General features: G+C 37.3%; 1 protein-coding gene across 7 annotated transcripts in view; it reads right to left on the bottom strand.

The window, feature by feature from the left end:
• CEP83 (centrosomal protein 83) overlaps positions 1-27,760 on the bottom strand; it is a 209,690-nt gene that overhangs the window by 60,288 nt on the left and 121,642 nt on the right. For 6 of the 7 annotated variants that reach the window (XM_021675611.2, XM_064376883.1, XM_064376882.1 and 3 more), the window contains 3 exons: positions 14,673-14,748; positions 12,277-12,434; positions 10,411-10,540 (listed from right to left, as the gene is read on the bottom strand). In XM_021675611.2, coding sequence (XP_021531286.1) covers positions 10,411-10,540; positions 12,277-12,434; positions 14,673-14,748 — 364 coding nt within the window. Of the gene's footprint in view, positions 1-10,410; positions 10,541-12,258; positions 12,435-14,672; positions 14,749-27,760 lie in introns of those variants that run through there. The other variant, XM_021675614.2, reaches the window with a different exon arrangement.

Raw genomic sequence — 27,760 nt, 5'->3', positions numbered from 1 at the left:
GAACTGGAAAAAAAAACATTTTAAGCTTCATATGGAACCAAAAGAGAGCCTGTATAGCCAAGACAATCCTAAGCAAAAAGAACAAGTTGGAGGTATCAAGCTACCTGACTTCAAACTATACTACAAGGCTACAGTAATCAAAACAGCATGGTACTGGTACCAAAACAGAGATACAGACCAATGGAACAGAACAGACGTCTCAGAAGCAACACCACACATCTACAGTCATCTGATCTTTGACAAAACTGACAAAAACAGTCAATGGGGAAAGGATTCCCTGTTCAATAAATGATGTTGGGAAAACTCGCTAGCCATGTGCAGAAAGGTGAAACTGGATCCTTTCCTTACACCTAACACTAAAATTAACTCTATATGGATTAAAGATTTAAACATAAGATCTAACACCATAAAAACCCTAGAAGAAAACCTAGGCAATACCATTCAGGACATAGGCATAGGCAAGGACTTCATGACTAAAACACCAAAAGCAATGGCAACAAAAGCTAAAACAGACAAACAGAATCTAATTAAACTTAAGAGTTTCTGCACAGCAAAAGAAACAATCATTAGAGTGAACCCGCAAGCAACAGAATAGGAAAAAATTTTTGCAATCTACCTATCTGACAAAGGGCTACTATCCAGAATCTACAAAGAACTAAAGCAGATTTACAAGAAAAAAGAACACAACACCATCAAAAAGTCAGCGAAGGATATGAACACACTTTTCAAAAGAAGACATTTATGCAGCCAACAAACATATGAAAAAATGCTTATCACACTGGTCATTAGAGAAATGCCAATCAAAACCACATTGAAATACCACCTCATGCCAGTTAGAATGGCGATCATTAAAAAATCTGGAGACAACAGATGCTGGAGAGGATGTGGAGAAAAAGGAACACTTTTACACTGTTGGTGGGAGTGTAAATCAGTTCACCCACTGTGGAAGACAGTGTGGCGATTCCTCAAGGATTTAGAAATAGAAATTCTATTTGACCCAGCAATCCCATTACTGGGTATATACCCAAAGGATTATAAATTGTTCTACTATAAAGACACATGCACACGTATGTTCAGTGCAGCACTGTTTACAATAGCAAAGACCTGGAACCAACCCAAATACCCATCAATGATAGACTGGACAAGGAAAATGTGGCACATATACACCATGGAATACTATGCAGCCATAAAAAATGATGAGTTCGTGTCATTTGTAGGGACATGGACGAATCTGGAAACCATCATTCTCAGCAAACTGACACAAGAACAGAAAATCAACCACCTCATGTTCTCACTCACAGGCGGGTGTTGAACAACGAAAACATGTGGGCACAGGGAGGGGAACATGACACACTGGGGTAGGTTGGGGGGTGGGGTACTAGGGGAGGGACAGTGAGGGGCAGGGAGGCTGGGGAAGGAAAACACTGGGAGAAATGCCTGATGTAGGCAACAGGGGGATGGAGACTGCAAAACAACCATGGCATGTGTGTACCTATGCAACAACCCTGCAGGATGTACCCTGGAGCTTAAAGTACAAAACAAACAAACAAAAAACCTAAATGCTCATGATATATTATCTTTTTTTTTTTGAGACGGAGTCCTGCTCTGTCGCCCAGGCTGGAGTGCAGTGGCACCATCTCAGCTCACTGCAACCTCTGCCTCCCAGTTCAAGTAATTGTCCTGCCTCAGCCTCCCAAGTAGCTGGGAATACAGGCACATGCCACCATGCCTGCCTAATTTTTTGTATTTTAGTAGAGACGGGGTTGCACCATGTTGCCCAGACTTGTTGCAAACTCCTGAGCTCAGGCAATCTGTCTGCCTCAACCTCCCAAAGTGCTGGGATTATAGGTGTAAGCCACTGCATCCAGCCCTTTTCTATATCACTAAATTCAGTTCATTAATATTTAAGATTTTCACATCTATGTTTATGATGCAATTTTTCTTTTCTTATAATGATTGTATCAGGTTCTAACCTCATAAGTGGAGATGTTTCCTCTTTTTCTATTATCTGGAAGAGTTTGTTAAGCTTAATATTAATTATTCCTTAAGTATTTGGAAAAATTTATCAGTGAAGCCAAATGAGGCATTTCTTTGTGGAAGGTTTTAAACTGAAAATTTTTTTTTTTTTTTTTTTTTTTTTAAGATTTCATTTCTTTAAAGATACTGGACTATCCAAATGACCTAATTCTTCTGGTATTACGTTTGTTAAGATGTTCTTAAAGAAATGCCTTTATTTACTCTAAATTGCATGATTAATTAGCATAATAGTTTTTATACTATCCCTTTTGTTTTAATATCAATACGTAGATAGTTAACATCTATATGTAGATATCCCTTTTTTCATTCACTATATTGACATTTGTGGCTATATCTAATCTCAGCTCATCTACTTTGTGGGGAGTTTGAGGATAATCAGTCTTGCCAAGGCTTTATCAATTTCATAATCTTTTTAAAAACCAGCTCTTGGCATTGCTATTTTCCTCATTATACATCATCTGTCTGTGTCACTGATTTCTACTCATCTCTTGATGATGCTGATGTTGTCCATTATTAAATCTATCCATTGAGTTAATGATTTTCATCACTATTTTTTTAGTTCTAAACTCACCTTTTTTAATGCTGATCTATAACCTAGACTACTAAAAAGTGGTTTCCCTGATTCCTATTCTGCCCCTCTACACAACAGACAGAGATTCTTCCAAAATGTAATTCAGATATCATTTCTCAATTCAAAAATCTCCAGTGTTCCTACTTACTCAGAATAAAAGCTGAAGTCATGGCATAATTTGGCCTCCTACTACCTCTCTCCATTCTAGCTCCTCGAGCTTCCTGTGTTCCTTCAACATACCAAGCAGATTCCTGCCTCTCTTGTACTTGCTATTCCCTGTCTGGAACAGACTTACCTTATATGTAACAATGTGGCATCCTCCCTCCTTTCCTTCAGTCTCTGCTCAAATGTTAATTTACCAGAGAAGCCTTGCCTGACCACTACATGAAACAGCAACCCCTACCCCTACTCCTGTCAATTTTCTTTTTTTTTTTTGAGATGGAATTTTGCTCTGTTGCCCAGGCTGGAGGACAGTGGCGCCATCTCAGCTCACTGCAATCTCTACCTCCCAAGTTCAAGCAATTCTCCCTGCCTCAGCCTCCTGAGTAGCTGGCATTACAGGCGCCTGCCACCATGCCCAGCTAATTTCTGTAGTTTTAGTAGAGATAGGGTTCACCATATTGAACAGGCTCGTCTTGAACTCCTGACCTCAGGTGATCTGTCTGCCTCAGCCTCCCAAAGTGTTGAGATTACAGGGATGAGCCACCACACCCAGCCTACTCCTGTCAGTTTTCCTCTTAGTATTCACCTCCACCTGAGAGTATTTCTCTTTTTATTCTGTCTCCCAACCAACTACAATGTAAGCTCCTCGGTGCAGGGTCTTTGATTACTTCCATATTCCAGTGAAAGAGTGCCTGATACATAATAGACGTTTAACAGATCTGTTGAATAAACTGGATAAATGAATACAGATAAACCTTGTAGTGAAGATAGCGTGACCAAGGATGTTAGTAATAGGAATGAAAAGAAATGGGGTGGGAGAAAATTTGAGAGGCATCATAAAGGAAGAATCCATAGGCCTATGAGATATTTTGAGTTGAACAGTGTCTCCCAAAAATTCATGGGCATCCAGAACTTTAGAATGTGACTGTGGTATAGTAAGAAATATATTTGGTCTTTGTTCCCCATTCCTGGTACAGAGCTCCTAAGACCTGTGGAATTGTGTAAGTGATAGGAGTGTTTTTTTTATGATTCATAACAAGTCCCTTTCAATCATTCCTGAGTAGCTGTTAATGATGTAATTAGAGATGAGGCCTCTAGATAGCCTAAGGATGGGGGCTGGTCACCAGAAAGACCAAGTGATTAAATGGTGAATGCTTTCAGCTTCACTCCCCTGACCCCTAAGAAGGAGAGGGGACTGGAGACTGTGCTCTATAAAAACTCCTCAACAAAGAGATTTTGAGAGCTTCCAGGCTGGTGACCACATTGACTTGCTGAGAGGGTGGCGCTCACAGAGAGGGCATGGAGGCTCTGTGCCACAATACCCGACCCCCAACACCTTGCCCAATGCATTTCTCCCATTTGACTATTCCTGACTTTATCCTTTATGATAAACTGGTAAATGTAAGTGTTTTCCTGAATTCTGTGAGCCATTCTAGCAAATTATCAAACTGGAGGAGGGGGTCATGGGAACCCCTAAGTTAGTCAGTCAGAATATGGGTGACTCAGCTATGCAACTGGTGTCTGAAGTTAGGGCAGTCCTGTGGGACTGAGCCCTTTAACTTGTGGGATCTGACTCTAACTCCAGGTAGTTTCAGAACTGAATTTTTGGACACCTGGTTGTTATCCAGAGAACTGAGAAATGATAGCTGGTATTGGAAAACACACCCGGGTGACCTTATTTGGAAATAAAGTCTGCAGATGTAATCAAGTTAAGATGAAGTTAGACTGGGTTACAGTGGACCCTAAATCCACTATGACTGGCGTCCTTATGTAAGAGGAGTGAAATTTGAACAAAGAGCCACAGATACACAGAGAGAACATAATGTAAAGACAAGGCAGAGACTGGAGTGATATGTCTGTCTAAAAGTCAAGGAATGCCAAGGATTACCAGCAACTACCAGAAGCTAGAGAAGAGGCATGAAAAAAGATCCTCCCCCAGAGCCTTTGGAAGAAGCATGCTCCTGCTGGCACTCTGACTGTGGATTTCTAGGCTCCAGAACTGTGAGAGAATAAACTTCTGTTGTTTTAAGCCACAAGGTTTGTGGTAATTTGTCACAGCAGCCCTAGGAAACTAATATAGTACCTGACTAAATTTGGAGATAAGGCAGACCTCAGGATGAATCACAGGTTTGAAGCCTAAGTGACTGCAAGAATAACTTCTACTGAAAGAAATGGAAAGCCCAGAGGGAAAATTAGTGGAAAGGAATGATTCAAATTTTTACTTGAGTGGTCCAACACAATCACAGGATAGTCGAATGGATGCCTTAGTATTATAAACATTATGACACAAGGACTAATAAATAGAACAATTAAAAGAATACAGATATAAGAATTAAGGTTGGGATTCCTCTTTTACCACCTTCTAGTCAAATTCAATTAACTTTTTTTCAATAATGTTAATGGCCATTTATCCTTGATATCTTTACCTCTGGTACCCATAACATCACAATATAGCTTCTACCTCTGTTCGCACCACACCTAGCTCCTTGTTCTAAGTAAACTTAGTATTCAGCGATCTGCAAAATCTTGAGTTTCTAATTATGTATCTCTAATTTGAATTACTCATCTCTGTACTTCACATTCTATTGTTTTTAGTTACCTATACAGTATCTTTACTTAAGGATCTAAGTCATGTCTACATGGATGTACTGCCATCATTTCATATCTGACATGTGTTTTGTATCTTTCTACTCCTCAACTGACATTCTTCAATCCATTATAACTGCACTTACATCTTCTCACAGCTAAAATACTTCATAGTTATCTTTCTTATTTACCAATATATTCTGTAATTATTTTTTCCTTTGGAATACCTCTGGCAGTTACCCTTCACCTTCATTCCTATATTCCAAGCCCCAATTTCAGACTTCTTACTTCACTTTAAGTTTACTATAACAACTTCCTAAGCGGTCTCCTTGTCTTCAGACTTTTTTCTGTCTAGCACAGTGTTTCTTATAGCATCCACATAAATCACCCAGGAGTGACTAGTGATATTATTTAGGAGTTTCTTGCATGTTATCTTATTTCTCCAACAGGATTATACAGTCATCAAATGCAAGGAGTAATCACGGCTTCTATTTCCCCCCCAGTGTATAGCATAATCTGGGCCACACAACATATTCAGTAAGATATTTTGCAACTTCAGACTATAATTCATCTCTTTTTTGAAAGCATTCATAACAGCATCTGACCAAGAATTATTTCAGAGACACACACCTTAGAATAAAAATAACAGGCCAGGCGTAGTGGCTCATGCCTGTAATCCCAGCACTTTGGGAGGCCAAGGTGGGCGGATCACGAAGTCAAGAAATAGAGACCATCCTGGCCAACATGGTAAAACACAGTCTCTATTAAAAATATAAAAATTAGCTGGGTGTGGTACTGGATGCCTCTAGTCCTGGCTACTTGGGAGAGTGAGGCAGGAGAATGGCTTGAACCCAGGAGGCTGAGTTTGCAGTGAGCCAAGATCATGCCATTGCACTCCAGACTGGTGACAGAGACACCCTCTCAAAAAAAAAAAGAAAATTGTCATTTCAGGTACCTCAAGAAAAAAAAAAAACAAAACTGTGTTCACTTCAAAAGATCTCTATTCAGTGGGGGTGGGGAAAATACATTATCTCTGTATATATCAATCACAGAATGGCATCCCAACTCAAGATCCTAGTCAAGCTTTTCCAAACAATTCAACACAACAAAACATCCTTTATACCAAAGACTACCTAAAAACAGCAGAAATGACAATCTTCTTGCTTTGGAGCTTGGAGCTCGGAGTAAACATCCTCAGATGGCAGCCTGAGGGAGAAAAAAAACTTTTCACAGGAAAGCAACTCTAACAGATTATTATTTCTACCCTAGGGTTCATAATTTGTGATTTTTGTTGTCTGATGGCATAAAATGTTATGATTTTCGGCATTAAAGAACCTAAAAAGTCTGTTGCACTCTTACGAATTATATTTATGCAATCTGATAGCCAAATTTGTCAAATAGAAGCATTATCTTTAACTTGAATGGGAAAAGGGTATGAGTTAAATTAATTTAGTGATTATTCTGACATAAGAAACGACTCAGACGGACCACAATAAAGAGAAAAGTTATGAAGTAATTGGAATCCAAGAAAGTAGGAAATTAAAGTGTAACAGAGCAGTGGAAAGAGCACCAGACTGAGAACAGAAACATGTAGATTTTACTCAACTTTTGATCCTTACTAGTCAAGTAATCTTGGGTACCTCCTACTTTAGTCTGCTAATGTGTAAAAGCTATCTGAATGCTAAGATCCCTTCAGTCCTATAATTAAATACACATATAGACTTTCTAATTGTATTTCTAAGTTACACATGATGTTTTTCCATTTTATTTTATTTATTTATTTATTCTGTTTTTTTTTGTTTTGTTTTTTGAGACGGAGTTTTGCTCTTGTTAACCAGGCTGGAGTGCAATGGCGCGATCTCGGCTCACCGTAACCTCTGCCTCCTGGGTTCAGGCAATTCTCCTGCCTCAGCCTCCTGAGTAGCTGGAATTACAGGCACGTGCCACCATGACCAGCTAATTTTTTGTATTTTTAGTAGAGACAGGGTTTCACCATGTTGACCAGGATGGTCTCGATCTCTTGACCTTGTGATCCACTCGCCTCAGCCTCCCAAAGTGCTGGGATTACAGGTGTGAGCCACCGCGCCCGGCCCGTTTTTCCATTTTAATTGATGTAAACTTGTAAGCTCCTAGAGCAGTGTCCCACAGAGTAAGACAACTCTAGGTCATAATCATTCACTGAAATGACCTTATCAATTCCACTATGACTTAAATCACAATCCATAGATCACATTTTTTCTTTTGAGACTTGAGTCTCACTCTGTTGCCAGGCTGGAGTGCAGTGGTGAGATTTCAGCTCACTGACACCTCCGCCTCCTGGGTTCAAGCGATTCTCATGCTTCAGCCTCCTGAGTATCTGGGATCACAGGTGCATGTCACCACACCCAGCTAATTTTTGTTATTTTTAGTAGAGACACAGTTTCACCACATTGGCCAGGATGGTCTTGATCTCTTGACCTTGTGATCCACCCACCTTGGCCTCCCAGAGTGCTGGGATTACAGGCATGAAACACTACGCCCGGCCACAGATCACATTTTTAAAAATAAAATTACTGTTTACTATCTTTACACTCATCATTTGGCAGATATTTGAGTAGAAAATTTGACCTGTCACAATACTAATGAAATGTTACTTTGCAGTGTTTTGGTGGTTTTTTTGTTTCAATTTTTTTTTTTTTCCAGATAGGGTCTTGCTGTGTCGTCCAGGCTGGAGGGCAGTGGCACCATCATAGTTCTGTGCAATCTTGAATTCCTGGGCTCAAGCGATCATCCTATCTCAGCCTTCCAAGTAGCTAAGACTACAGGCATGTGCCACCATGCAGTTATTTTTTGTAGAGATGGGGTCTGGCTACATGCATAGATTTTTAAAAATATCACCTCCTCCCCTCCTTCTGGTATACTTATGATTAGTTGATAATCTCACCACTGGGTGTCACTTTTGCTCCAAAAGAATTCAACCCAAACTAACCTCAATAATTAGAATTTGATCTGTAAGATACTTATCCCTAAAGCCTCAATATTTTATCTCTTACAATTTCTAGTGATTTCTTGCTGTAATGTGTCTTCAGCTGTTTCTAGGCTTCAAACACAGTGCAAACAAAAATCAGTAGGATTTCTAAAATCACAGGTCATAAAACAATCCTCTGAAATCCCATTAATACCCATACGCTTTTTAGTACTTACATTGACAGAGAGGAAGAAAAGTGACAAATACAGAAAACCAACCAAGTGTGCATATTTGGGTATAAAACACTGGGATCTCCATACAATAAATGTTGCTTTTCTAATACTACTACTTCTAGCATTTTGAGAAGATAAAAGTAATATTCAGAGACCAAGAAAGTAGAGAAGTAATGACTTTTAGACTACTCATGTTGTCACTCCAACTGTCAGTAACATTTGGCAGTGATATCCAATTACATAAAAAGGTGTCTAGGAACTGCTTTGTGGTTTTCAAATTCAGAATATGTGAATGATCTAGAGTTATTTTCTCTTTTTTTTTTGAGACGGAGTTTCGCTCTTGTTACCCAGGCTGGAGTGCAATGGCGTGATCTCGGCTCACTGCAACCTCCGCCTCCTGGGTTCAGGCAATTCTCCTGCCTCAGCCTCCTGAGTAGCTGGGATTACAGGCACGCGCCACCATGCCCAGCTAATTTTTTGTATTTTTAGTAGAGACGGGGTTTCACCATGTTGACCAGGATGGTCTCGATCTCTTGACCTCGTAATCCACCCGCCTCGGCCTCCCAAAGTGCTGGGATTACAGTAGAGTTATTTTCTCTTATCCAAATATAAACAGTTAACCTTTCCAGTAATCGAACAGACATTCAGATAATGGTTCCCACACATAGAAGCATCTACCTTTCATCTCAGATCTTCTCTCCTTTCCACAACCAATGCTACTGCTAAGGGAATCTATCAAATGGAGACAACTCAAATCTACATCTCTCTCTCTCTCTCTCTCTCTCTCACACACACACACACACACACACAGACACACACACTCTTACTTCATTACCTCTTTCTCTAATCCTGTTGAAAAGATTACCATGTCCCTCCCCTCCCTTAATCACTGTCATGAGTCATGGTTACTAATGGGACCTGCTACATTCCTTGGGTTTACTGAAATAGAAAAAAGTTGTGAGCCACTGACTTAGATGATCCATCTAGATACATTATTTCCACCACGCCCAGGACTGTTTCCAAGAAAACAAAGTTCTTAAGTTCTGGGGGAAAGTATGCCTGCAAAGGTAAAACTTAAAAAGGATCAATGCTGTGGGAACTATTGTAGCTGTTTCAGAAGTCAAGGGAGTCTCAGTTCCTCCTGCTGGGGCAAAAAAATGCTCTTATATTTCTGAACTGGAAACAAAAAAGCCTTTTAACCACAAAAGCAATAAAACAGATAGTAGGTATAATTGAAACAAGCTTCATCACACTATAATTTAACTGGAGAATGTGTTAAATATGACTTCCATGGGTTGGCCTGGAAAGTATCACCTGAAAAACACCTTCTGTGTGAGAAAATGCATGTCAGCTCGAAACAACTGACTTAACACACAAAATTTAGAAACAAACCTGCTGGACAGTTTGGATTTTCCCAATTTATTTCTGCAAGGTTGACAGCAAAATGTCATGCTTATATATCAAATTAAACATATCACTAAAATCTCAGATTCAACTATATATTCTTCTAAAAGAGTTAATTAGGCTGGTTGTGATGGCTCATGCCTGTAATCCCAGCGCTTTAGGAGGCTGAGGTGTGGGGATCACTTGAAGTCAGGAGTTTGAGACCAGACTGGCCAATATGGGGAAACCCTGTCTCTACTAAAAATACAAAAATTAGCCAGGCGTGGTGGCACATGCCTATAATTCCAGCTACTTGAGAGGCTTAAGTATGAGAATCACTTGAACCCAGGAGACAAAGGCTGCAGTGAGCCGAGATCACACCACTGCACTCCAGCCTGTGTGACAGAGTGAGACTCTCAAAAAAAAAAAAAAAAAAAAAAAAAAGTTAATTATTTTACTCTATAGCAATCACTTTAATAAGAACCACTTGCCTTTTTCTGGGCAATTGCAGCTCGCTGCAATTTCTCCTTAGCTTGATTATACTTTTCTTCTCTCTCTGTGATACGCTCATGAAGCTTATGCTTTTCTTCCAACCACTGCATCTGTTTCTCTTCCAATGTCCTGTCAGAAGAATGTATGTAAAACATGGAAGTTAAGTAAGTTCTTAGGAATAAATAGATATTATCTCAAGTATAAGCAAACTCACTACCTGTCTGACCACATTCGTAATTATCTTACTACAGGTCCTCTTAGGAATAAATAGATATTATCTCAAGTATAAGCAAACTCACTACCTGTCTGACCACATTCGTAATTATCTTACTACAGGCCCTCTTGTATGGCCACATGTCTGCAAATTTCACCATTACTGAGCACTTCCTATGAATCAGGCACTGGACTTGGGACACTATGTGTATTATGTCATTTATTTTTTACAAAAATCCCGAGTTAGGTATTTCTGTCACCTTTATACTTCTGTCTATTTTATAAATGAGGAAACTGAGGCTTAGAACAGTTAACTAACTTGCTTAAGGACTCACATCTACTTAATGGCAAGATAAACACTTGATAACCAGGTATGAAATATAATAACCATCAAACTACAAATATCTATCCTCATAAACTTAGAAAATCAAGCCAGGTATCAAATCTTAATGCAGTATGTCTTCTGACTAGAGTAAAATTCATACAAATGATACCTTAAAATAACATTATAACAACTTATATTTTGAAAGCTATTCTGCATACTTTATATGATTTTTTTAGTATTCTTACTACAGGCAGTACAAATGAAAATAACAAACCCTGAGAAGTTAGATTACTTGCCAAAGGTCATACAAGATTTTAAGCATCTTAGCGGGAATTAAATCACATTCCACTGACCCTTAGTCCAGCTATTTTCTTCTATACAAGTCTATAAATATTATTTAAATATTACTTAAATTTGCTAGCTACACTGTCATTAGAATTATTACATTCATTTCAATCAAACACTTGAGAATTCCAAGGCACACGTTTCTAGTTTTTACAAAATAAAAGAAATGTAAGTTGGATCATCTGAAATGTCACAACACACTATGGATGTTTATCTTGCTTACTCTTCTTGAAATTTAACCCCATACATAAAACCATGGGCAAACTTTAAAATATGTAATAAGAGAAAAACTGAAGAAAAACAGTTTTATGTGGCATGGTGGCCTTCAGAAGAAGCAATGTGAAAAGAATAATATTTTGTAAATTAAAATAAAAATTTACTTATAAGGCCAGCAAGTTATAAAGACAAAGCAAATACAATATAGTACAGTGTTCTACCACATCTCAACAAAATTACCAGAGGATATAAGATCTTCAATTTCACCACAATCATTTGATCCCTACCAGTATTACTATAGTGTCTACTAGTAACAAATTTTAAGACCAAATATATATATATATATATATTAGCTAATATATATATATATTAGCTTTTCAAAGAAAATCCAAGAGAGTAGTTCTAATTCAAGGAAGTAGATTCTGTACATCAAACACAAAACAAAAAATCCATTCTGTTCTCTGGCATTCAGAAGAACAGATTTTTGAAGAAATGTTTTGGTTTACTCAATAAATAAAAAGTTTTCTTTGAAGTTTTTCAGAATACTATGCTGTCAGAATTTTAATGTCTTTTTTAAAACAATTCAAGAGTCAGTATAGTTCATTCTATAGAAACATATATTATTACCTCAGTAGACCAATGTACACTATCAAATTGTATTTGTAACTAGTTCCTAAAATATAATTACCATTGGAATCATTCCTAAAATAACTATATATTATACAGAAAAAAGAAAAAAGCTTTGTACATAAAGAGCAAACTCTACTTTTCAGCTTCTAGTTGCGCTTTTTCAGCTTGGCTTCTAAAATTTCGGCATTCTTGTTTTAACCTCTCCACCATTTCCTTCAGCATTTGGTTTGAGTTCAGCAGGTCATTCTCTGACTGTGCAAGTGAGGTCACTTGGATCTGCAAACTACTGATTTGCTTAAAAGAGAAGAAAGAAGATAAATTAAAAGCCACTAAATAAATGTGGTAAGGTATGAGAGAAACAGAAGATACCAAGCATCTCCCTTTGCAAATGCTCCCCAAAGTTGGTGTGCCCTTGAAGATGCCCCCTAAAGGAAATAATAAATAGCAGCACCTAGGAGCATTTCTTATAACCAGAGACCATAAACAACTACAATCCTCAGTCACTGAATCCTCTATCACTTTTTCCCAAACTATGCAGGCCAGGAGAGGTATGGGGAATGAGAAAAAGGGTTATTAGCGGGATAGAAGGGAAATGAGAAAAGGGAATCCAGGGATTAGAGTGAGTCTCCTATCACTCTAGCCTTCCCCTCACTTTCTAGGGAAAAAAACAAACGAACTGATTTTAAAAGCAAGTCAGCTGAGAAAGCAGCTAAAAAAAAAAAAAAAAAAAAAAAAAAAAAAATCCATCCTCTTCCCACATACCCTGAGATCAGCAACCTTCCAGAAGTTCTACTCTCCAAGTAATCAAAATTGTTCACTGTAAATATGGGAAGGATCACTCTCACATTGTTCTTAAAAGGTTCCCAAGCAGTCTACATGTCCAGTGCTGCTGGGCAGAAGAAAGATATCTGGGAAATCTAACAAACACTACAGATCACTTGGCCTCTACAGCCATTTACCAAACTATATAATGTCACTCAAAGCTTTTTTATCCATCCCAATTTACCTTTATCTAGTAGTACTTTTTCTCGAGAGGTCTAATCACAGATTAACAGGCTAGAAAGATACACACTCTTCTAAATTATATCCAAATAATCTTCATTTAGGACAGTTATATATACCTTCCCCACAAATTATTTTACCAGTTAATAAACAATAAAAGTCCTTATTTTTCTTTCACTTCCTTTTATCTCTCTTACCCATTTCTGAGAGACATATGAGAGCAAACACAGTCAAGAGACAGGAATCAAAAGAACTCATGAGATTTAAGGGCAAAAAGAAACAAGATTCTTATATAATAAACTAAATAAATGGATATTAATCCCATTACTTCTTAATGGTAACAAAACCAATTCAGATAGGATTCTGAATGTCCACAGAGCAATTTTTAGCAGAAAACGAAATGGTATATCTCAGATTTCTATTTTAGAATGAATCTCTACATGTAGAACTATTCACTCTTTATTTTTAACTGGAGTGCCAAATATTAAATCTGTATTACAGCTGCTTGAATATGCAAACGTCAAAGAGCTTAATACCTCTCCATATGCATAGCATGACAGAAAGCCCAAATGCCAATGAGACTAAATAAATTCTCTCTGGGTATCCAACATTATATCCATCTAGTTAAGACTTAGAAACCATAACTGCACATGAAAAGCGGTACCAACTAGCATACAAGCATGAATTCTAAAAATGGAATCCTACTTCATAATTTATAGGGACAAAAACAACAACAACAAAAAGAAAGAATTCAGAAAAGATCACTCTTCCATGTTTAACCCAACTTTATACAAATCTTCCCTGTTAATTATAAATATAAATTTCCTTCCATAAATACAAATCTTAGATTTCATAGAGACATAGTAAAAACTACCTCATAATATAAAGTTACATGTCAATGACGCCTGGAAAATATTTCTATTGAGTTTTTAAAATTCAGAATTTTATAATACTGTCCTTTTAACTGTAATTAAAAAAAATTATCATGGGCCACAGCATACACACACACACACACACACACACACACACACACACACAGAGACGGAGTCTTGTTCTGTCACCCTGGATGTAGTGCAATGGTGCACTCTCGGCTCACTGCAACCTCCGCTTCTCAGGTTCAGATTCTCCTGCCTCAGCCTCCTGAGTAGCTGGGACTACAGGCGCATGCCACCATACCCAGCTAATTTTTGTATTTTTAGTAGAGACGGAATTTCACCATGTTGGTCAGGCTGGTCTCGAACTCCTGACCTTGTCATCTGCCTGCTTTGGCCTCCTAAAGTGCTGGGATTATAGGCATGAGCCACTGTGCCCGGCCTATATATCTTAAGAATAACAGCAGTTAGCAAAAGAAGCTTACTAAATTATGTAGGTTTAAACATTTTATCTTTACATATTAACCTCCAACAGTATGTTATTAATTGTGGTTAGATTCTAAAAATACTAATTGCAAAATTTTTTTTTAATTTGCAAAACACAAATTTAAAGAAGCATTTGAGAAACATAAAAGGAAAATCTTTGCTAAAATCATACCTGTCTTAGGTCAGAATTTTCATTTTTTTCCTTCTCTGCATTTTCAATAGTCACAATTTGTTGTTGAAGTTTTAACCTAAAAATCACAATCCAACAAAAGACATTATTAAGAATCTATGGTTCATTTATTTTACTGAATTAAACAGTCATTTTATGGAATGTCTGTTTGGCACCAGTCACTGAGCAAAAGTACAAATACAACCAAAGATTGAGACTTCAAGAAACTAGATTGTGTTCACATATAACAAAAATATTAACAAATCACTGCTATTGTGATAGGAAAATCTACAAACTATGGGGATAGAGAGGATGAGAAATCAAGTCTGTCCAGCAGTACTAGGGAACACTACATGGATAAAAACCTGACAGGTAGGATTTTGATATACATAAAGAACAGCCTGAACAAGTAGCATTTTGTGGAAAAGTACAGAATGTCTTGCTAAGGCATCAGAAAGTAGTCTAGTTTAGGAGAGGCCAACTTACATCTATATAGTATTTTACAATTTACAAAATTCTTTCAGACACAGAGTACTTCATTTTCATTCTACAAGGCTACAGACTTAAAAGAAAACTAATACAACACCCCATCCTGTATTCTATAAAATATCTTATGGAGCTTTTCATCCCTGAGATGAATGTATACTTACACATTTGTAGACTCTTCAAAGGGAATAATACATCTATAGCCAGAGCCTTAAAATGCAGAGCAGCTCTAGTGACCAAATCAGTAACCTCATGAGGAAGACATTACACTAATTAGGTTTGGCAGGATAGGCCCCTCAGCCTCCTCCCTTTCAAAACTCTTCAAACTCCTATTTCAAATATAATTCACTTGGCACTTATTTATAGCTTGGTATTATTAGCATGACTTATCTAACCAAGTAGAATGTGTTTATCTGAACAACACTCTCAAGAACCTAAGTCTATGCTTTAAACACAATAAGGATTCAATAAACATTTGTTGATAGACTAAATGAACCACCCCAAATCATGGATTAACTGTTTAAATGTGTGAGATGATTGGACAGTATAACATGGAAAAAACCTTAAGATAGGACCCATTGCTTCCTGAGATGTTTACATACAAATGCCAGAAAGAATGAATCTAAAGAGGGCCAGTCCTTTTCCTTTTGCTCCATATCAGTACCAGTCATATTCTTATTTCATAATTCTAGCTATATGATTACTCTTTCAAACTTTCTGGGTACTTCCTCCATTAAATGTTTATGAATGTTACCAACTTGGTGCCTTTTTTTTTTTTTTTTTTAAATAAGAGATGTGGTCTCAGTATATTGCCTAGGCTAGCCTCAAACTCCTTGGCTCAATCAATCCTCCTGCTTTAGCCTCTCAGGTAGCTGGGCAGCTAACTTAGGGCTTTTAGGTTACTGACTTAGTAAAGGTTTCTTTCCACAAAATCATTAAGATGAAAATAGAAGAGAGAACACTGTGGGTCTCAGTTCAGGTCCAGAGTTAGAAAACTAAGGCCCTAAGTACATCCTAGCTCCGGTTGAGAATCTGGATATAATTGGGAAATTAATATGAAACATGACCCAGTTAAGAAAGCATTTATATATATAAACTTATCTATATAAGTTAAATAGATATGAAGAGAAACAATAGTGCCCTACATACAAAATCTGAAGCCAAATAAACCAATGGTAAAGAGTATCTGAAAATCATTAGAATATGAAAGGATGGAAAAAAACTACATGAAATATGAAATAAGTAAAAGCACCATTATGGTAGACTATAGGAGATGATATACAATAAGACCTTCTTCAGTTCATTCTGTTGAAGCAGTACTGGGTTAGAATCCAGATAATTACATTTAGGATTCCATGAGATAATGGATCTTAACATAAATAAAACAGAATAAGACCAATGGCATTAAATCTACCTTTTTGAACAAAAGAGAACAAAAAGGTAGAAAATGTTTCAAAAGACAGTACTATAGATTTAGGAGTAAAGTACAGTATACCTTTTGATTAGCTTTTGAATACTCAAGGTGTGTCACAATAAGTCAAAAGAAAATATGCTTTATAATAGAAGTACAAGGTACTGAAGAAACTACAATTAACTTTCATTAGAGGGTAAGTTAAAGCTACATAAACGAGATGAACTTTGAACTGGGTCTTGAAAGAAAAATGAGTCTGAGATAGAGAAATTAAAAATATAGGTGATTAAGAGTATAAAGGAAGTAGAGAAGATGGCATTAAAAGCACTGTTCACTTAAGAAGGGGCAAAGGATATTTTCAAAATACAAAGGGAGGAGAGGATGGATGAAGATATTGAAATTCTAAGATGACAAGAAGTCGAGAAAGTTCATATCCTTTGCTCCTGTACAAGTAAGAACATCAAACAGTTTCCAAGCTGAAAAGGAATGGAGCCAGGTTAACAGGTTGAAAGAAACAGAGAAGTCCAAAGACTACTAATTTCAATATCTTCAGTGAGAGTAGCATGAGTAAGAGGAAAAAAAAAGGTATCTACCTCTTTGAAGAGATGAATTCTAGGTGATGACAAGGTCCAAGAAGTGTCTAGGTGTACAAGATGCTAAAATAGAATAAAGATAAAAGAACGACAGAGTGCAGATAGAATAAACTATAAGACTAAGGTGTTGGGTAGTTCAACAACATGAATACATAGTCACTAAGAATGATGGCAAGAGAAATAGAAAACAGAAAAAAGTTGAGCCAGATATGAAAATCCTTAGTGACTGTTAAGGAATACACTGTAGGTCATTAATTAGAAGAGATGAAAGACAGGCGTAAAACTGGATGCAACAAATATCAAAGAAAAAAATCACTTTAACCATACTCAAACAGTAAACTGGAAGCACAAATGGGGTTTACAAATGCTGACTTCGCTTCTTGGTCTCTTGTTGCAGGAGAGAGAAAGGAAGAGTAATTTCTGCTTAAAAGGTGTGCCAGGTTATATACCTTAAGAAGAAAGCAGTTTTTGGTAGGTGGAGAGGCATTCAAAAAAATGTTTAGATTGCAAAAAAAGTTATTGATAACAGAATTGGGATTCCAGAGGCTACAGTGGAAAACTATTAAAAGTTTTAATGAGTACGTGATAGGGAGAATTCAGAAAGAGAAAGATGAGTAAGTGGGGGGAAAAGAAACTATGAGATCAAGTACTTTATACTTCTAAAGTAATTATGAAGGCAGAAATAGTAGGTGAACTGGAGGGCCAAGTTACACAGACACTGTAGTTACGAAAAAGTTTAAATGGAAATTTGGAATAACATTAAGATGGAGTGGTTTCAAGTTCCCTTCAAAGTATAGGGGAGCCAACTGTAAGGATCATGGTATAGGTCTTCTGTGGCAGGCAGCCAATATATGCTATTTCAACATTCAGCAAATATTTACTGAGGACCTATACATGTGGAACCCATTCTAAGTGTCATGGATACATCAGAAAATAACAAGGACAGAATGCCTACCCTTGAGGAGTCTATATTCCGACAGTGTGGTCCGACAGAGCTTTCTTTGATGGTGGAAATATCCTATAATCTCTGCCTTCCAATATGATAGCCACTAGCAACATGTTGCTAGTGCACACTTGAAATGTGCCTCATGGGATTAAGGAATGGAATTTTAATTTTAAATCCTAATTAAAATTTAGGTTTCAATAGTCATATGTGACTAGCAATACCATATAGGGCAGCAAAGGCTCTAATGTAACTTCTTGGCTTCATTTAATGTAAATCTCTGTTACCAAAGGGAAGCAACATACAGGGCAAACAATAGAAGTTGTATTTGTGATTTCTCTACTGTCAAAGATTCCTACAAGTCTCATGAGAACGGCAGTGGCCTTCTTATACCAATCTTCTGAAAGAAAGCATGGTTCTTGCTTGTGAGCACCGGAAATTGACAGTGACCATTATTAACAAAAGGAAACCTTCCTGAAAGAATATAAGAACCCATTCAAAAGAGAACTAGAAAACCAAAACCAGGATACAATAATTGACAGGAATCACAGGCAAAGATATGCCACAGCCCTGCCTGGTCCTTCAAACACTGGCACGTATCTTTTTATCTCTTACTTTACAGTTTAAATTCTTGGGAGAAAACATGTCCAATGAGTCAATATAATTTTTCTCAAGATGTAGTCTAAGTAGAAAGATGTATATTAAATGACAGATTAAAAAAAAAAAAGCAAATATCCACCACTGGCGGCAAAGAAATTCAAACTGATGAAATTTAAACGTTTATTACAAGCTCAAATTAAAAAAAAAAAAAAAAAAAAAAGCCCCAAATGGGAAAGAGCCCTGGCTTTAAGCCATACAAAAAATAAATCAAGGGGGTATTGCCTACAGGATATCATAAATGTTCAGGTTGCCTTTCCCTTGGTTATAGTGCTATTTTCCCAAAAACCTCCCCCTACTTTTGATATCAAACTACACATCATCATCTTCCTCCTCCTTCGCCCACTCCACAGAGAGACAGGGGGATATAACCTTGGCTGCGCCAGAGTGCCCAATACCCATGGCCACACTGGTAGGTCCAGGAATGAGCATGTGAATCAGACCAAAACTTGTCTCTAGATTTTTGTTTATATTTACTTATTTTGAGACAGAGTCTCACTCTGTCACCCAGGTTGGAGTGCAGTGGCACAGTCTCGGCTCACTGTAACCTCCACCTCCCCAGTTCAAGCAATTTTCCTGCCTCAGCTTCCCGAGTAGCTGTGACTACAGGTAGCCACCACCACACCCTGCTAATTTTTGTATTTTCAGTAGAGATGGGGTTTCACCAAGTTGGCCAGGCTGGTCTCGAATGCGTGGCCTCAGGTGATCTAGCCACCTCGCCTCCCAAAGTGCTGGGACTACAGACGTGAGCCACCACGCCCGGCCTCGTCTCTCAACTTTAATTTGAGTTTGCTAACAAGAACTTTGTCCTCTTGGCTTCGACATATGTTCCCAGCATCACAGAGAAAGTGGTAGGACAGCAGACAGAGGAGATAAAAAAAGAAGAGAGGAGAAGAAAAGAAAAGGAGGGAAAAAGCCACTATTATCTAACTGGATCTGAGTTCTTAGATCCAGGTGTCCATGAAACCAGCATAACCCTTACCCTTCCCACAACTGTGCAAACCAAAAAGCTCCCTTTGTTTGCCTGCATTAGTTGGAGTTGGGTTACTGTCATAATCAAATTAAACTACATATTCTATTATATTTAAACTCCTTTAATTTTTACATAGTTTTAATTTACAGGTAAATTTACCAACTTTGCAAACTGAATAAATGTGCAGTGGAGCAGCCTTTTGAAATACAGTGCTTTCATAAAAATAATTTTTATTACTCTTGGCACTATGATAGGCTAATGGTGAAAAAAACACTTTAACAAAGAGAAAAGACTGGCATATAATTAATAATTTAAAGGATCTGCCAAAGCAGTGATTAATATGTAATAGATTAATATCTACTTATCACAGATAAATATTATTTGTAAATAAATGGATATTTCTGCTTTACATGGTTTATACTTTCCATTTCCTTAGTAAGATCTTTTGCTCCACAGATGAAAGGTACTGTAATTACGATCATTTTAATGAATGATGAAAACAGACCTGGTTGATGTAGCTGGACTTATAAATCAGGAAATCGTAACTGTCAAGGAAAAAATATCACCACAACCATAGAACATTTATAAAAAAGCCATGCAAATCGTGTGAATTACTCCTGCTAGATTTTATGTCTTTATTTTAACATAAGTTGGGGTCATTTACACATTATAAGTGAAACTGCAGAGGAATCAAAGAAAAATCAATGTGACTAACAGAAAATTATTCATATTTAAGAAAAGCTAAAGGAATAAAAGCTGTTTTATATAGCAACAAAAAGAAACCTAAAAAAAATAAGGGTCAAGTTCATTATTGTGTTCAAGTAATGACAGAATGCTGAACATTTTATCACTATGGCAACAGAAACCCAAAGCAGGAGAAACAGCCTGAAATTCTAACAGAAAAGATTCTAACTGGCCAAATTGTGGAATTATAATAGGATAAAACATTACAGTAGGATGCCTGGGGAGGGTCTCCCCCGACTTTCTGGAGACTGTCAAATAGAGATTGTAAAACTACCTGTCCTGAATAGTTAAAAAATGTACCCATCTAAAAGCCAAAGGACAGACAAGATTGGTTCTTAAAATCTATTACAGATTCATGCTTCTAAATCAGAGCCACTAATAATATAAACTCATAGTTTATAAAACTCAAGTAAATAATAAGTATATCTCTGCCTGATGTAATTCTTTCCTAAGTAATGCTGATCAAGAACCCTGTCTCAAAACATAACCTACCACTTAATGAACATGATTTTAAAAACCCACTCACACTTTATGTAATTAGAGACGTCACTAAGATGTTAGAATCTAAAAAGCAGACGTAAAGAACTTTCAGGTGTTGAAGATAATAGATGTCTAGCTCTGTGTTATCCATATATTCTGCAAAAAAATAGAAAAGCAAAGTGAGGGCCAGGCACGGTGGCTCACGCCTGTAATCCCAGCACTTTGGGAGGCCAAGGCGGGTGGAACCTAAACATCGCAGCTACTAAGGTAGATCCTATGTGTGTGTATATATATGTAGAACTTCACACTCTTATAAGACTCTTTCCACGTGTTTATGGAACATTCACAATACTTGACATATACTATAGGACTAAGTGACTATAGTCCTATAGTCACTGGGCATGTGATATGCCCAGAATGCGAAACTTAAGAAGACACCCATTCTAAGACTCCTGCAAGTGCTGGGTCGGCACATGAAAGTGTCTCCTTAAATTCTGCACCCTGGGTGCCTCACTTGCTTTACCCTCGTCCTGCCCTTGATAGATTAGGTCACAAAGAAACATCAGAGTGTTCCACAAAATAGAAAAAATACAAACAATATTCTGATTACAATGCAATAAAACTAGAAATTGACTTTCAAAAGATCTCCCACCTGGAAGTTAAAAAAAACTTCTGCTATAGACTGAAACATGTCCCTTCAAGATATGACTACATTTGAAGATAGAGTCTTTAAAGAGACAATTAAGGTTAAACAAAGTCATTTGGGTGGGCCCTAATCCAGTATGACGAGTGTCCTTATAAAAAAGATAGACACGAGGGGATGCAAAGGCACAGAGAAAAGGCCATGAGAGGACAAAGTGAGAAGTGGCGGCTACCTGCAAGTCAAGAAGAGAGGCCTTAGGAGAAACCAAATTGGCCAATACCTTAATATGTGACTTCTAGTCTCCAAAACTAAGAAAATTAATTCCTGTTGCTTAATAACCCAGTCTGTGGTATTTCATTAGGGCAGACTTTTAGCAAACTATTACATCTTCTGTTAAATAACTCTTTGGCAAAAATAAAAACACAAATTAAAATTATTGAATTTCTTTAAAAATAATAATTAGAACACTATTGTAATTTATGGCATACACTTACAGCAGTCATAAGAAGAAAATTCTTAGCACTAAATACTCTTACCAATAAAAATGAAAGAATAAATTGTAATAAAATTAAATTCCCAACTCAAAAACAACCAAATGAACAAAGTAAACTAAAAGAAAGGCCAAGGTTTATAATATGACCTTAGAAAACTCCAAGAAATCAACAAAGTAGCTATTAGAAAATATGTGACTTAAGGCTGGGTGCAGTGGCTCATGCCTGTAATCCCAGCACTTTAGGAGGCCAAGGCGGGCAGATCACCTGAGGTCGGGAGTTCGAGACCAGCCTGACCAACATGGAGAAACCCTGTCTCTACTAAAAATACAAAAAATTAGCCAGGCGTGGTGGTGCATGTCTGTAATTCCAGCTACTCAGGAGGCTGAGGCAGAATAGCTTGAACCTGGAAGGCAGAAGTTGCAGTGAGCCAAGATTGTGCCATTGCACTTCAGCCTGGGCAACAAGAGTGAAACTCTGTATCAACAAAAAAAAAAAAAAAAAAAAAAGAAAATATATGACTTTAGTAAGGTCACGGGATTCAAGATTAATACATAAAAGTCAACTAACTATATTTCTATAGGCAATGAATAAAAAGTCAAATGAACTCCATTTATAACATATTTAGAAATAAAATTGAATGAAAGATTAGCATGATGTATACAATGAAAACTGTAACACACTGATGAGAGTAAGCAGATCTAAATAAATGGAGAGATGTATGATATTCATGGATTGGAAGACTCAATATTGTTAAGGTAACAATTTTCAAATTGACCTAAAAATCCAATACAATCCCAATTAAAATTTTAACAATATTTTTAAAGTTACAAACTGATTAAAAAATTTATATTTGAAAGGCAAAGGACCTAGAAGAGCCAAAAGAATTTAGACAAAAAAGAACAAGGTAGAGGACTTGCACTACCTGAATCAAACTTACTATAAAGCTACAGTAATCAAAATGGTCTGATACTGGTTTAAAGACAAAGATCAGTAAAACAGAACAGAGTCCAGAAATAGACCCACACCTGTAATTCAATGAGGGAAAATATAGTCTTCAAAAAATGGTGCTGGAACAACTAGATACAAACAAAAAGCATATGTGTACCACTACCTTACACCACATAAAAGTTAACACGAATTAGATCTTAAAACTTGAAGGTGAAAACCAAATATTAATCTTTTACAAGAAAACATATCTTTGTAACACAGAATTAGGCAAAGACTTCTTGAAGAGAACACAAAAAATAACAATAAAAAAACTGATAAAGTGGTGTGGCATTATGATGTATATATATTGGTTTACATATATAGATGAGTTTACTTCCATGGTTCCTGGCTCATAACTTCCATAGCCCTTGACCATATTTCCTAAGTGACTAAAACAATACACATATCTTTTGTTACAGTATTTGGTCCTTTGTTCATGGTTCGAGAGGCAGCTTCAGAACAGCTTCAGAGTGATAAAGATGAAAGACAGTCTTTGGTTATAATACTGGGGTGCTTTGAGCCTCAGAAACACACCTCGAAAAATCAGAATCTCTCTCTGACCTTCTGTCTACCTTTTACCTGCGCCTTTTTCTCCCCAAGGCAGGTACACTAAAAATATACTCTAATCTTCCCCCACCTTTCTGTCTTGGAGCTGGTCATAAAAAAAAAAAAAACCAACAACTCTCTGAATTACCTTATCTCATAGTAGGTCATAAGACCCCCATTTCTAAAGGTGTCCTGCTCCTTACCCAGGAGGAAGTAATGCTACACAGAGGGACCAGTAAGAATCTAAACAGACAGGCCTTGTTATGATTCTCCATACAGTCTATTAGTAATCAATCATGTCCTTTTTGTCCAATAAGATTTCCATACGATTGTCCATGCTTCAATCATGTCCAATTAAGTGTCCAAAAAAGACTCAAGAGGACAGGGTACAGCAAGCCTCTAGACAGCTGAACTCATGGAGGATTACACAAAGGAAAACAGTAACTCATCCATGTGCTAGGAGAGTGGCACACCCCAAGTCCACAGGAACAGGCTCCTGAGAAGTGCAATGGCAAGATCTCAGCTCACTACAACCTTCACCTCCCAGGTTCAAGTAAGTCTCCTGCCTCAGCCTCCCCATCAGCTGGAATTACAGGTGCCTGCCACCACACCCAATTAATTTTTTTGTATTTTTAGTAGAGATGGGGTTTTACCATGTTGGTCAGGCTGGTCTCAAACACCTGACCTGAGGCTTCCCAAAGTGCTGGGATTACAGGCATGAGTCACTGTGCCTGGTCTATTATTTCTTCATCTACCTGCTGATTTGTATCCTTTAAGAAATCTTCTTCAAAAAACTAGGAAACAGAAAGTATTTCCTGAAGTTTTGTGAACCACTCTAGTAAACTAATTTAGCTGAAAGAGAAGGTCATGGAAATCCTCACTTAAAAAGCTGGTCGGTTAGAAGTTCCAGAGGCCTGGAAGTGAGACTGGTGTCTGAAATGGGGGCAATCTTGTGGGACCCAGTCTTCAACTCATAGGATCTGATGCTGTCTCCATGAAGAAATGACTAGAAACAAATTGGATTAGAAGATTGGGCTGGTGTCCACTGCAGAACTGAATCCTTGCTTGTCGATGGGTAGAAATGCATACATTTGGACACAGAAGTCTTTTGCGTTGTTGTGGTGTGAAAAATACAGGAAAAAACACCACAGAAGTAGATTTTATAAAATCCACTTTCAATCTACACAATTAAGTAAACGGGACCAGGCGCGTTGGCTCACACCTGTAATTCCAACAGGAATTACTTCCTTTGGAAGGCCAAGACGGGCAGATCGCTTGAGTTCAGGAGTTCAAGACCAGTCTGGGCAACACAGAGAAACCTTGTCTCTACTAAAAATACGGAACTTAGCCAGGCATAGTGTCACGCACCTGGCTAAAAACACAAAACTTGGCCAGGCATAGCAGTCACAGCTACTGGGGAGGCCAAGGCAGGAGGATCGCCTGAGCCCAGGAGGCGAAGGTTGCAGTTAGCTGAGATGCACTACACTCCAGCCTGGGTGACAAAGCTAGATCCTGTATTTAAAAAGAAAAAAAAAAAGTAGATATACACACACACACACATATGTATACATACACATATATATACACACACACATATGTGCATGCACACACACATATATATACACATACACAAGTAAATGAAAAGGCAAGTCACAGATAAGGAGAAAATATCTGCACAATATGTATCTAAGAAAGGGCTTGTATGCGCAATACATAAATATTATAAATCAATAAGATAACTTCCCAATGTCAAAAATGGGCAAAATATTTGAACAGAAACTTCACAAAAGTAGCTTATAAGCACACAAAAAGATGCTAACCACCACTAGTCATCAGAGACAATCAAATTAAGACCACAGGTAACATGTTACAACATATCCATTTGAATAAAGGCTGAAAATAACAAGTGTCAGTAAGGATGTAAAACAAATAAAATCCTCATACATTGCTAGCTGCAATGAAAAAACTTGGTTAAATGTTTCTACATTGGAACACAGTATTTCTGTATGTTATAAAATTAAATATAGACTTAACATATTACTTAGTAATCCCATTTCTAGGTATTTAACTAAGAGAAATAAAAACATGTTTCCATACAAAGACTTGTAAATGAATGTTCACAGCAGCATTATTCATAATCGACCCAAACTAAAAACAACCCAAATATTTGTCCATCAAGAGAAGAATGGATAAATAAATCATATTTGTACAATGAATGCTAGTAAGCAATAAAAAGACATGAACTATTGATACACACAACAGCATGGATACAGGTTACCTAAGGCTGGGGGTCAGGAAAAGACATCAACTACAAAGAGACATGAGAAAACTTTTGGGGTGATGAAACTATTCCATATTTTTATTGTGGTGAGGATTACACAACTGTATACAAAATGGGTGAATTTTATTTTAGGTACGTTAAATGACAACAGTAAAATGATACAAACTTTTTAAGGACAAAAAACCAGAAGATAAAAGCAGAAATTAATGAGTTAAAAAATGAGAAACTAGTTGATCTAATAAACAAAATTCTAATTTAAAAGAATACACTGAACTGTATGTTTTAAAAGTTAAAATGGGAAATTTTATGTATATTTTACCACAATAAATACACACACACACACACACACACACACACACACAGAGCAGTGGCTGACTTGACGAAGAAAGAAAGCACACACATAGAACAAGAAATAACAAAGGGGAAATAATCACTGAAATAGAAAAAAATTGAAAAAGAAAAAGAAGTCTACTTTTGAAGATGAGGAGCATAGCAGCTAGCTGTCAGATGTTGACAACGACCGATTAAGAGCAATCATTGAAGCTGATCCTCTAAAACTACAGAAGTTGCCAAAGAACTCAATGTCAACCATTTTATGGTCATTGGACATCTGAAGTAATCTGGAAAGGTGAAAATACTAGGTAAGTGGGTGTCTCATGAGCTGAGTGAAAATAAAAAAAAATCGTCATTTTCAAATGGCATCTTCTCTTATTCTATGCAACAACAACAAATCATTTTTCAGGCAGATTGTGATGTGTGACAAAAAGTGGATTTCATACAACTACTGGCAATGACCACCTCAGTGGCTGGACCGAAAAGCAGCTCCAAAGCACTTCCCAAAGCCAAACTTGTGCCAAAAAAGGTCTTGGTCACTGCTTAGTGGTCTGCTGCTGGTCTCATCCATTACAGCTTTCTGAATCCTCGAGAAACCATTACATTTGAGAAGTATGCTCAGCAAATCGATGAGATGCACTGAAAACTGCAATGCCTGCAGCTGGCACTCATCAACAGAAAGGGCTCAATTCTTCTCTATGGTAACGTCCGAATGTATGTCACAAAACCAACACTTCAAAAGTTGAACAAATTGCACTACGAAGTTTTGCCTCATTTGCCATAGTCACCTGACCTCTCGCCAACCAACTATAACTTCTTTAAGCATCTCAACAACTTTTTGCGGGGAAAATGCTTCCACAACCAGCAAGATGCAGAAAATGCTTTCCATGAGTTTGTCTAATCTCGCCAGGTGTGGTAGCTCACACCTGTAAACCCAGCACTGTGGGAGGCCAAGGCAGGTGGATCACTTGAGGTCAGGAATTCAAGACCAGCCTGGCCAACATGGTGAAACATTGTCTCTACTAAAAATACAAAAATTAGCTAGGCATGGTGGCAGGTGCCTATAATCCTAGCTACTTGGGAGAATCACTTGAATCCAGGAGGTGGAAGTTGCAGGGAGCCAAGACTGTGCCACTGCACTTTACACTCTAGCCCGAGCGACAAGAGGAAGACTTTGTCCCAAAAAAAAAAAAAAAAAAAAAAAAAAAGTTTGTTGAATCCCAAAGCATGGATTTTTAGATTACAAGAATAAACAAACTTATTTCTCATTGGCAAGAATGTGTTGACTGCAATGGTTCCTATTTTGATTAATAAAGATGTGTTTGAGCCTAGCTATAATGATTTAAAATTAATGGTCCAAAACCACAATTACTTTTGCATCAACCTAATAATACACCATATTAAAAGAATGAAGAAAGAAATGTATGATCATCTCAATTGATGCAGAAAAAGCATCTGACAAAATTCAACACCCTTTCATGATAAAAACACTATCAAGCTCAGAATAGAAGGACACTACC

The sequence above is a fragment of the Aotus nancymaae genome, unplaced genomic scaffold (genome assembly GCF_030222135.1).
Source record: "Aotus nancymaae isolate 86718 unplaced genomic scaffold, 86718_ANA_hifiasm-v0.15.2.pri h1tg000016l, whole genome shotgun sequence".
In the NCBI taxonomy this organism is placed as follows: Eukaryota; Metazoa; Chordata; class Mammalia; order Primates; family Aotidae; genus Aotus; species Aotus nancymaae.
Note: the sequence above shows the minus strand (reverse complement) of the source record. Positions and strands in the feature narration are given on the sequence as shown.